Genomic DNA, 12,917 nt, shown 5'->3' with positions numbered 1-12,917 from the left:
ATAAATCATAATATTGTTTTATACATGAGCTTAAAGGCCTTAAAATGCTTGAACCCCGTTAGTTGCTGCTTGCAGCTACTTTTATTATGAATGTTATATACAGGTACAAGAAATTATATACTATATATATTCAAACGTAAACCAATGAAAGGTAAAAGCACACATTTAGAGTAAGTTTTATCTTAATCATCCTATCAATGATTATATAAAAGCCAGAATCTAACTAGTCTAGATGGTTGTAGGAGTGTCATGAACTCACAGAAATTTGGTAACATTAATTAGTAATCCTTTAATCATAGATAAAATAACTTGTATGTCTATCGTTGATGTTGTAATGTTTCTGATGAGTTTTTGTCTGGGAATCTGACCCGTCCCTGTCTCGTACTGCCAAATATATTACCCTTCAAAAAATTTGGTCAGGAAGACTTTTTAAAAATGCTTTTAAAGAAGTATTTTACACTTACCAAGGAAGCCTGCAGTTATTTGATTATAAAAACAGTAATAATTGTGAAATATTATTACAATTTAAAAATAACTGTTTTCTATTTGAATAAAAAAATTAAAAAATATTCCTGTGATGGCAAAGCTGAATTTTCAGCAGCCATTACTTCAGTTTTCAGTGTCACATGATCCTTCAGAAATCATTCTAATATGCTGATTTGGTGCAAGAAACATTTCTTATTATTATCAACGTTATATGAAATAGACATCTTTTCTAAAAAAATAAAAATGTATTTACTGTCACTTTTGATCAATTTAAAGCACCTTTGCTGAAAAGTATTATTTCTTTTAAAAAAATCTTACTGACCCCAAACTTTTAAACCACAGTGTAAGTCCTGGCGTACCACAGAAATGACTGTATGTCAAGAAAGTTTTTTATTTATGGATAAACTATAATAAAATTTCAGTAAACATGTTTTTTCCAGTTGCCTTTTAACAAAACAGAATTATACTTATTGAAAATTTATTTTTTGTTATTATCAGTCCTCTCACAGCCAAAATCAAGCATTTTTTTAGCTTATTCTGAACTGCTGCTTTAGAGCCTGCAGTGTCTGTTCCCCAAGCAAAACAGTATTAATGTTGGAAGAAATGCTGAACGTCCAATCTCTGGGCTGTGTGAAGAGGATTTGTAGAATACATAAGCAGCAGTAAAGTGCTGCGCCGTCAGTAATGAAACCTCCCGGGGGTTCCCCTGCCTTCAAAAAGGCTGAGTTCGAACGGTGTGAGGAATCAACATTGCATTCAACATGTCGTCTCATTATTTAGCCAATGGGTTCGAATGCCGTGTAGCAGTCCAGCCTGACGGTGAATTCTCTTCCCCCGCAGACAAGCTCAATGTCAGAGAGAGTTCCCACTCCTGTTCCTGGAGCTCCCCCAGTGCTGGCTTCCCAGGAGCTGCAGAGCGCGTGAGTATCTCTCCATCATGCCTCCAGTGATCTCCTCTTCCCGCACAAGCTGTTTGTTTCGATGCTAAACTCGAGCTTCGCCTGCCAATATTTTTTTGTAGGAATGAATCAACAAGAACAAGAAATAATTAACATTCTTCCTGAATCTTTTATCCTGGTTCTACAGAGTGGCATGGGAAGAGATGCTGTTGGACAACCTGCTGAATTTTGCAGCCACACCAAAAGGACTGCTGCTCCTCCAACAGACTGGAGCCATTAACGAGTGTGTCACTTACATGTTCTCAAGATTCACCAAAAAACTACAGGTAATATAATCAGATGCCACTTTCAAAAGCATTTTATTCTGATATTAGTGGCTAGTGATACTTACAGTATATTTAAGGGATTGTTCACCCAAAAAGTGTGGTCATGTGATCTCAAAATGGTGGCCACCATAACTTTTCATAATATAATATATTAATACCCTTGTGAACAGTATAAAAAATGTATATAAAATCAATTTGTAGAGTACATTTATGCACAAGTTTTCATTATCTGAGTCTACTCGCTTGCCATTTGGGACATTTTTTTAGATATTGTAATATTCTAGATATTACAGATTTCCAGACTCTGGAATTTGAAGGATGTGTATTTCCTCCATTCTTTCTCTTATCTTAGGTCAGCAGGTGTGAGAAGTTTGGTTACGGTGTGATGGTGACCCAAGTGGCTTCCACAGCCCCAGGCATTGTGGCCTTGCAAAGCTCAGGTAGCTAGAAGTATTATTTATGAACACTTTCATCTACATCAAGAGAGTTAAGAACAACATCTTCCATATTTTCTCCTGACAGCTTCAGACAGCAAAGGTCATGTTAAAAAAAATACTGAATTACATTGTTAGTGTTTCTGCAATCATTACATTTCCTGGCACTATTGATTAAGGACTCATGCACGCCGTTAGTCACTGAGACGACGTTGCTCAAGGGAAATGTTTTAACATGGAAACTAGGTTTTCAGGCTGTTAAAGGAGTTGAACTTTGAGTGGATTTGCAGGATTTTTGCAGACAATCGTGGTGGAGCTGTGGTCAGCCTTGGAGTGTGGTCGAGAGGATGTGAGGGTGGTCCATCCGAAATCTACTCCAATGGACCCTATTGACAGGAGCTGCCTCAAGGTTCTGACTCCCCAATCATTTATCTTGCAATTAATATTCAGAAATGTTTATCTATTTAGTTATTTAGAAGCAAAAGCTATGCTTCATTCATTGAGATTCTACAGTATGGATAAGGCTTTTATTTGCCAGTTTCCACAGTCTGCCTATAAAACCTACACTGAATAATTCCATAAATAAATGCAACAGTGCGCACAATGACCCACCAACCACATTAAAGTTAATATAAAATTACATTCACAACCCATTTTACCTGGTTAACATTATCATGTTGCAAATTATTACATTTAATAAAAGATTATGAAAGCTGACCTTTTTCATTTTGTTTTGAACAATCCATTAAGGATGAACACTAAAAATCAAATACTTTTTGACATTGTTTTGACCCCAAATATGGGTGATATATTTCTGAATGATTTTGAGTGAGTTTTGTGTGTGTGTAGTCCTTCCTTTCTCTAGTCAATCTGCTTTCTTCACCTCACGCTGTGTGGGAGCTGCTGGGACATCGAGCGCTTCCTAACAAGACAGAGTACAATCTGAGAGAGATGGCCACATCAGTTTTAGTGAGTATAATAGACAAACCTAAACTGGCCTATATAATGTCTAGTCTTATTTCACAGCCATGAACCGCCCACAGTCTGTTCACTGATCTTCTGATGCCTATTGTTCACATAACTAACTTGTATTGAGTGATTTCTCAATACAAACAGTATAAAAGTAGGACTTTTTCTGTGAGCGGTATGATCAGTATATACAGTATATACAGGGTTGTTTTATTCTAAATGAATAAAACTTTGTTTCTTTTTTTAGCAAGGATTAATTAAATTGATCAAAAAAGACAGTAAATACTTTTATATTGTTCGAAAAAAAGTGCTGTTCTTTTGATCTTAAAAAAAAAATCCTGACAAAAAAGTACATATTAAGCAGCACAACTGGTTTCAACTGTGGTAATAATAATAACTTGTATTAATAAGAAATGTTTCTTATGTGCCAAATCAGCATTTTAAAATGATTTCTTATCCCAACAGTAATGACTGCTGAAAATTCAGCTTTGCATCACAGGAATAAATTAAAATTTTAAATATATGAATATATGAAAATATATTGGTGAGCATATAAAAAAATCGTACTGACTCTAAATTGTGCAACGATAATATGTATATTAACTAATAGTTTTACAGAGTCTCTACACATTTCCCTCCATTTTCCTGTTTTTTTGTTCAACCATTCATAGAGGACTGCTTTATCATTATTTGTTAATAAATAGTACATAAAAACAAAATGATCTGTGGTTGGTTACAGTACATGGCCAGAAGGTGTCTTCCAGTCTAAGTTTTGTCTGCTGATAGAACAGTATTGATGAAGAGACAGGTAAATCTCTCAGAGTTGTTGAATATGAAATCCAGCAGCTCAGATTTTCTTCATTTGCAGTTCAAATCATGATCATTGGAGGGCACACTTTGACTGGTGTGTCTTTGAACTCGCTGTGGTCTTTGTCACACTTATTTTGAAATCATGCATTTTTGATAATGACTCACTCACTCTTCCCGTCAGGACCTGATTGACCGCCTCATCATTATTAACTCTGATGCGAAGATTCACTCCCTTTTCAACTACGAGCAGTCCCACACGTTTGGCCTGAGGTAAGATCAATAGTTCACTTCTCTCTACCAGTAAATGGACAGGAAGAGCACAGAAGTGATATTGGGTCCTTATAGAGGTTTATTATCTGATTAGCCTTTTTTCTCAGTTCATTCTTCTCTGGGGATCAATGGCTGATTGATTCAGCTCTTTGTGTTCTCTGTACTATGATTATCCTGAATTAATGCCAGACAGGGTGATACCAGGATATGAAAGAGTTCTCGGGCTCTCAGAGGAAGTAGAATTGACTGGTGTAATCCACCTACTTATTAAAAAGGAACACTTTTGATGCATTTTGTTCACATATAAATGAATTACCATAGTTTAAAAATAAATTCTGGTTTTATTTTTTATTAGCTATCAGAAACAGAATTGGTTCAGCACTTTAGATAACTTTTCCGCAGCTTGAGATCATAGATGCATAGTGCTGTGCCAGTTATTTCCCCCACCGGTGGTATTTATATTAAAAATGATTATGTCAATATTATCATTATGAGTATAACATAACGTAACCCTCCACATTTCATAAGGAGCCTTTTTTAGAGACTTTAATCTAGGTTTCTGAAAAGGGCAAAATAATAAGGGGCATTAAGAACAAGGTGGTGATAAAAATCATGTATTAATATTGCATGAACAGACCATCCATTTACAAATGTATATTCAGTGGTTTCACACTCTCAGCAGCTAATAATTCACCGCACAATACACAGTGTTGTTGGCGCACACAATGTTTATGCTCACTGCAAGTGAACTATTTATTTTATTGTGTTTTATTTTGTCCTGTGTCGTTTTATTGATGCTTTTCACGGATGAGAAAATGTCAAAGCAACCTACCCATTTTGGCATCTACCTAGTTAGGTTAGTGCCAAAATACTGTAGAGGTCAATTGGATGAACAGCCTTTGATACAGCAAAAGATATAGGAAGCTTTTTCTCTTCCCTTATAACTTCTCCTAACTATTTGATAAAACGGTTAGTTATTAGTTGTTATTTGCATGTGGCATCGTTTTTTTCCAAGTCCAGAACCAGAGTTGGAGTTTGGCAGGAGATTAGGTTCTATTTGAGCGTAAACATTTATAGATATGAAAGTGTGTTCAATCATTTTAATCCATACATGACCGCTAAGATTGAAGTGTCAATTTTGATTGAGATTTTAAATAAACATTCTGTCTTTCTGTGAGTTTCTTAGCGTGTGTTTGTCTTATTCCGCCTGAATCTAAATCTTTATATGGCATTTTGCCTCAGTGCAAAGGAAGTTGCCTTTGGCAATCCTAAGTTCAATTGTGATGATGAAACCAAGTGCTGTTTATTTGTTGCTGTCATGTTAGGTTTGCTGTATTTACCTTAATAAAGTCAAGATGTAAGTTGTGGCAAAGAAAAGAGTGAGATCCTCAGGCATATTCTGGTAAAAATATAGAAATGCCTTATTTTCATCATTATCCAACAGTTCATGCTAATGGTTTGAGTAGAAACATTGTTTACACCCTTGAAAATTTGCAGGATGAAATAAGGGAGATTAATAAAGATAAATAAGGAGAAACTACCAATTAGTACGACTTTCTGAAGAAAATGTGCGTGGTTGCCCTTGTAAAACTCCTCTTTTTGAAAGTTGTGAAAACACTATTGTGGAGTTTTTCTTTTGGGATTTTAGCAAGTGGGAACAAAATATATTGAATGTAGTCTCTCATTCACTACTATTGATAACTATGACAACTTCCGCTTCTGAGAAACCCGGAAATGTGAAAAGGGTCAAATGGTTGCATGTCAAACGAGCCCTGATGATGTTCTGCATGAGAAATCTTTCACCCCTACCTGATCGGGTGGGATTCCTATAAAAAATTGCCTGCGGAAATTTGCAGAACAAAGTAAATCTGACCACACCCTGAGTCTTAAGTCCCCACATCCATTAAGTTACGTCATCCTAGAAGACCATGAAAACAGTCATACAATGCTTGATCGGTACACCGTGTACAGAAGCTTTACCAAACAAACTCTTAACTCAATAACCAGGAATTATTCAAGGTTCAGTCTTTTTAATTCTTGTCTCCTTATCTAAGATACCAACTCTTAAAGTAACTCTAAATCTATGATTTCTACTAATAAGTTCAAATGGAAGACATTCTATGGAGTACAGATTGCAATAACCAGCCAGAGAGTGCAGCATATCTGTGATTTGATAAAATGACTCATTAATAGATGTCTGGCTGTTGGGATGGCAGGGCTCAAGAGGTGAACAGGCACATAAAGCAACAGAATTTCCTGGGTGTGTATGTGGGAAATGACAAAACGATGACTCTTGTGTTTGTGGAGGGATCCACATGCTATATGATCAGTCCCACACACTTGTGTTTACATGGAACATGGTCCATTTGCGAAATATCAGCATGCAGTTCACGCCCTCGGTCATTTGATGTGTGTTTTGAAGTCCTTCAGCTCAAGTATTTATCTGTAGATGTTACAATATCACAGTTGTGTATAGATAAATCGCCCTCTTGTGTCAGATGTGAGACTAAGCATTATTTAAAAAATTCAAAACAAAGGAGGTTAACCAGGTGTTTAATTTTCTTAGTCAAAATAAAAATCTGGGTTTTTTTGCAACCTTTTCAAAGGTTTATTCAATAATTACATGTTATATTTTATATATATTATCTTTTATCAGCCCACAGACTTTGAAGAGCTGAGTGCTGTTAGGATTATCTGTATCCAAACATCTGACAGTTATTATGCTTTGGATAGCCCACTCGGCCTTGTGATCACAGTCACATTAGCAGAGAACAGGCTGCGTCCAAAAGCTAAGGCTGCTGACTTCACAGCCAGCGTTTTTGAATGAAGGAACATCGTTAGTTAACTGATTTCAGACAGACTTCTAAGGCTCTATAATATCTATACCGTCATGTCTAATGATCGAGAACAAATTCATCTGAGCTTTAGACATTAGTCTACTAATGAGTTATAAGTTGAAAATAATGGGAAAAAAATTACATTTATGAATTAATTAACACCTACCTAGTACAAATGCCTTACTTGTTGTTTCTGCATTCTTAAGCTGGGGTAAGATAAATTATTTTAACATAAAAAAATATGAATTTTCATTTTTGAATTTCCATATCATTTTCCAACTCCCCTAGAGTTAAACAGGTGAGTTTTACCGTTTTTGAATCCATTCAGCCGATCTCTTGGTCTGGCGGTAGCACTTTTAGCATAGCTTAGCATAGATCATTGAATCTGATTAGACCGTTAGCATCTCTCTCAAAAAAATGACCAAAGAGTTTCAATATTTTTCCTAGGCTATTTAAAACTTGACTTTTCTGTAGTTACATCGTGTACTAAGAACGACGGAAAATGAAAAGTTGCGATTTTCTAGGCCAATATTGGCCTATACTCTCTAAACTAACTATACTCTCATTCCTGCGTAATAATCAAGGAACTGTGCTGCCGTACCAGCAGGCGCAATGATATTTAGTGAAAAATTAGTGCCGTCACGTTGGAAGTTACCTAGCTGGGGACTATTTTCAGACGCTGCGTAATATCATTGCGCCTGCTGCGCCCATGTTACGGCAGCACAGTTCCTTGATTATTACGCAGGAATGAGAGTATAGTTCCTAGTCATATTGGCCTAGAAAATCGCAACTTTTCATTTTCTGTCGGTCTTAGTACATGATGTAACTACAGAAGAGTCAAGTTTTAAGTAGGAAAAATATAAAAACTCTTTGGTCATTTTTTTTTGAGAGAGATGCTAACGGTCTAATCAGATTCAATTATCTATGCTAAGCTATGCTAAAAGTGCTACCGCCAGACCCAGAGATCGGTTGAATGGATTCGAAAACGGTAAAAATCACCTGTTTAACTCTAGGGGAGTTGGAAAATGAGCCTATTTCCCAAAAAAGTGGAGTGTTCCTTTAATGATTATGAATTGAAATGTAAGGTAATGTAGAAAAGTTGGAACGCATACATCAGGTCAAAATTTTATAGTGCTAATTTAATACTGAATGCTCCATCCATCCATCCACCAGCTGTGTACAATTAAAGTAATGTTGCTTGTTCTTTGCTTTCCTTTTTAAACACTTCTGTATCCCATCTGCGCTCTTCCAGGCTCTTGAGCGTGCTGTGTTGTAACCTGGATTCTTTTCTTCTGCTGGAGTCTCAGTATAACCTCACCGAGTTACTGCTGCAGGGTCAGAAGGACAATGTCACAGAGCCGCCCTCGGGTGAAGGGTGAGTGACTAACTCTGACTCTATAGTTCAACAAGACACTAATTCAGGGTCAACCAGTCACTTTACAAGACTGTTTTATCATTTACCATAGACTTAGATATCCTGTATGTACAATATGAGCATACTGTGGAAACACTGCATTCATTCTTTATATTGTTTGTTTATACTGTCTTCATCACCCTCAGGGAATTCATCATCGATGGACTGTCTGTGGAAAGAAACCATATCCTTGTTCGAATCTGTGCAGTTGGAGGCCCGTCAGAGAGGAGACTTCCTCGCAGAGGCCTGGAGAAGGTGAGGGCACAGTTGTGTACAGTTTTTCACATTGTAGATACAGAACCACTGAAGCAAAGTGTCACAGTTTGCAATTTGGTTGCAAGACACATTATTTATTTACACTGTAAATAAAAAGCTGTTTCATCCTGGTTATTCCGTTTGGAAAGGGGATAGTGAGATTTAATCTGTTATTGAACACAGGATGCTTTTGCACAATTTTACATCATTGTAACTGTGCCCAAGTTAATAATCTAGATTTAGATGCCTCTGCATCTTATGTTTAGAATTTAAAAAACAGAAATGGGGTCTTAAATATCAGCATTCATACATCAGGGGTTTATTGCTGCTTTGTCAGTTGTTTATTAAGAATGTACTGTATTTCAAATGTCTCAGAAATCCTTTAAGTGGTGTAAAAAGAAAATATTGTTCTTCTAAATAGAGCTTTGCGGATCCTTTGTTGTAATGTAAAGAGGATTTGCGAAGTCTGGTTACAAAAATAGATGCATATGTGACAGTTTAAGTGATGACTGAATATGACATTATAGTGTGTGGCTCTGGTCGCTGATGACTCAACGCATCTTTAAGTGATTATCACGACTGGATCTAAAAAAAAACTGCAGCCTTTTGTGTTTGACAAATAAAGCCCTTATGTATTATTCTTTTGTTTTTCATTTGTTTTATGATAAAATCAGACTCCTGATTTGAAACTGCAATAAATATGTATTATTGGAGCAAAGGAAAAAATGTGTTTTGGCACAGTGAATGGAGATGCTTAAGGTTTAGAAAATTGTGACCTCAGGAGGTCAGACATCATTCAGTACGAGTGGCTAGCTGGTTTCAGACCAAAGGTTGGTTTGTAGTTATTGATAAATGTATATTTCCCATATATTAAAGACAACAAATTTTTTTTTTTTTTTTCGTTTTTCTTTTTCAAGAATAAATGGATGAGCTTGTTGCTTTTTTAATATTTTTTTGTAATTGCGAAAACCATGTAATAATAACAGTGTTGTGGACACAGCTGTATGACAGCTAATTACTATGTTTTTACTAATTAAAATGAGTGGATAGTCAAAAATACAATACTGTTCAAAAGTTTAGGGCCAGTAAGATTTGTTTTGTTTTTAAAAGTAATTTTGTGAAATATTATTACAATTTAAAATAATGTGGGTTTTTTATAAATAAAAGAAAAGAAAAGAATTGTGAGGACAAAGCTGGATTTTCAGCATCATTACTCCAGTCTTCAGTGTCACTTGATCCTTCAGGAATCATTCTTGATTGTTGCTTAATATTTGTGCTCAAGAAACATTTATAGTTATCAATGTTGAAAACAGTTGTTCTGCTTAATATTTTTGTGGAAACAATGATACATTTTGTTCAAGATTCACGTGATGAATAAAATGAAAAAGAATTGCATTTATTTGAAATATAAATATTTACATAATTAATTATGGTACACTGTGGTGTCATACATTTTAAGCTGTAGGAGGCAAAACCCCATGTTTTTTTATTTTGTTTTGTTTGATAAACTGTTAAAGGGATAGTTCACCTAAAAATGAGAAATCTGTCATCATTTACTCACCCTCAGGTTGTTCCAAACCTGTATGAGTTTCTTTCTTCTGTTGGACACAAAAGAAGATATCTTGAAGAATGTTGGTAGCCAGACGGTTGTTGGACCCCATTGACTTACATATTTTTTTTTGTTCCTATTGTGAAAGTCAATGGGGTCCAACAACTGTCTGGTTACCAACATTCGTCATGACACCACAGTGTACCATAATTATGTAAAGTGTTCCATCTGTCCCTTAGGGAAGTGACCCTTACCCATGGCCAATGGTGTTTACCTACCCTCTGCCCAAGTTTTACATCCTTGACGTGCCCAAGACTCTCCGCACTAAACAGGGTGAGAACAATCTTTTAAAGCACTAGGCATTTTATGTGTTATTTCCCCTAATTTATGAAAGCAATCTTCTTATTTAACAGTTACAGTTTGATTCAGTGTTTTACAGGGTTCTACTTTGTACTAGTAACTTCAAGGACACTTTCTCTCTTTATGACAGACTCATTTCTCTTCTTTACTGTCACGGCGATACATCTTTATTTCAATGTGACAGCTGTTTCCAGCTCAGTAAATAGAGACTAGAGGTTCTTAACGCCTAGTAAACACTCTTCCTTTAGGAACATGCGTCAGTATGTGTGTGTGAAGGCCTATTCAATGTCTCAGTGAGGTTTCTTTAAATGTTTACTAGGCTTGAGTCGGTGTATTGTCCTTTTGAAGGCCAAGTAGTTATACAGTCGGTAGTTACAAGTCAGAGTCACAAAGTAAGTGCCGTAAACCGTCATAGACTTTGAACACTGCATATTTCTTCTCAGAGTCAGAGATCAGTGCTTTCTTGGCCTCTTCTAAAGAAAATGAGAGAGATGCTAGCTGGATGGATGACTGCAGGAGACAGTTCTGCAAGATCATGTCTACAAAGTCAAACACTCTGACTGGATACGGTATGAGACACATGCAGCTCTGTCTGAAATTCACAGCAAGATGCACAGAATCTCTAATCTTTTTACAGTATTTAAAGCTGTTAGTAATGAGAAGTCAAATTGCTGGGCAAACAACATGTCTGCCCAGTCACCTTGAGGTAATAAGGGGTGTGATGATGTAGGATAAATACTAAGAGGGTCCCAAGCATAGACGCTTCTCCTAAACACCAGAAGAACTAACAAAATCCCATCCTTTTTAGTGGCAATCCTATCCTACCACAGTCCAATCCTTTTTCACATCACATTTCAGTGCAGATTGTTTTGTGATCCTATCACAGTGTAATGCAGGCTTTGCAAAGAGGCTGTTATTGAAGGCCCGGACATCACAAACTATATTAGGCTCGACAGCAAAGCTGCAGCTCGTGAGTCAGTGTTGTTACTCATTTCACATGCAAAGAGGGCATTTACATAGAGGTCCTAAAGGCACAACAGCGGCCTGTTTAATTTGAAGGATCAGTGAGATAGTGGAATATCATTTTAAAAAATAAAACTAAATATGACTGTTTTGGCAAATTAAAAGTGAACCGGAGGGAAAAATACTGTGAACGTGGATGTACAAATAAAATAATGGAAAAACAAATAAAAGATTAAAAGAAATGCATGAAATGACCCTTTTAAATTCAAAACAAAGCTCTTTTGCATTATATGTTCCAAATTGTATTTATTTTGGAAGAGAAAGCTTATTAAACTAATGTATTCAGGATCTCTAATTCTGCAAGACCAGTTTCTGTAAATGCGGAAAAGATCGTTTACAATGTGAAGTGATTGCAATTGACTTAAGTTATTGGCATTTATTTACAACACACCTTATGTCTTTTTCTTTCATTTTACGGTCTGATCTCCGCAAGAAAGACAATAGATTTTTACATTAAATGTACAGTATTAATACATGAATGATAAAGCTGTAAAACCCTGCTGTGGATTAAGAGTAGAATATTTCAATATATTATATTGTAGCTCAAGATATTCTTTGATTTCTCTAGCATCCACTCTTTATATGACAGAGGCTCTTTAGCAGGAGATTTGAGGTTTGATTCAAAGGGTATTGCCTTGACAGTCAGGTTTCCTCTTTTCTGTTTGCTGCTCTAGTACTCGCTGATCTGTTGGAGAAGGTCGTGCTGCATCTCTCTTCTTCATCTACCGACTGCTTCTTTCCACCGGCTGAATATAAAGGTCAGTCAAAAGCACTTCAATGTTTAATAAAATAATATTATTTTTATATTCTTGCAGCCAGCTAACAGAGATATCCTTCACTTCTGACGGAATAAATTGAATAAGAAAAACACCAGCACTTATGTGAATATACCTTTGTGTAGTATAGCCCTGCTTCTGTACATTAAAGGGTTAGTTCACCCAAAAATGAAAGAAAAATCAATTGAATCAATTACTCACCCTCATGTCGTTCCAAACCCGTAAGACTTTCTTTCATCTTCTGTTTTTAGCTGAAATCTGAGAGATTTCTGTCTCTTCATTGACAGTCTACGCAACTACACATTTTTGACTACCCTTCAAAAAGTTCTTAAAGAGATCGTAATATTAATCCATATGAATCGAGCAGTTTAGGACAAAATGTCTAAAGATGACTCGATTGCTTTATATGATGAACAGATTGAATTTAGGCTTTTATTCACACATAAACAATGTTGGTTCTTGCATAAACTCAAATGTGCTGTGTAACACACAAGAAGGAACCTCATTGG

At 36.0% G+C, this 12,917-nt stretch overlaps 1 protein-coding gene across 1 annotated transcript in view; it reads left to right on the top strand.

Moving 5' to 3' along the window:
* tbc1d32 (TBC1 domain family, member 32) overlaps positions 1–12,917 on the top strand; it is a 41,412-nt gene that overhangs the window by 13,031 nt on the left and 15,464 nt on the right. The window contains exons 18-28 of the mRNA XM_079583791.1: positions 1,327–1,406; positions 1,573–1,711; positions 2,064–2,151; positions 2,436–2,554; positions 2,995–3,114; positions 4,106–4,194; positions 8,284–8,406; positions 8,592–8,700; positions 10,489–10,582; positions 11,053–11,178; positions 12,307–12,390. Coding sequence (XP_079439917.1) covers positions 1,327–1,406; positions 1,573–1,711; positions 2,064–2,151; positions 2,436–2,554; positions 2,995–3,114; positions 4,106–4,194; positions 8,284–8,406; positions 8,592–8,700; positions 10,489–10,582; positions 11,053–11,178; positions 12,307–12,390 — 1,171 coding nt within the window. The remainder of the gene's footprint in view (positions 1–1,326; positions 1,407–1,572; positions 1,712–2,063; positions 2,152–2,435; positions 2,555–2,994; positions 3,115–4,105; positions 4,195–8,283; positions 8,407–8,591; positions 8,701–10,488; positions 10,583–11,052; positions 11,179–12,306; positions 12,391–12,917) is intronic.

This window comes from Phoxinus phoxinus (assembly GCF_949152265.1).
Source record: "Phoxinus phoxinus genome assembly, chromosome: 16".
In the NCBI taxonomy this organism is placed as follows: domain Eukaryota; kingdom Metazoa; phylum Chordata; class Actinopteri; order Cypriniformes; family Leuciscidae; genus Phoxinus; species Phoxinus phoxinus.
Note: the sequence above shows the minus strand (reverse complement) of the source record. Positions and strands in the feature narration are given on the sequence as shown.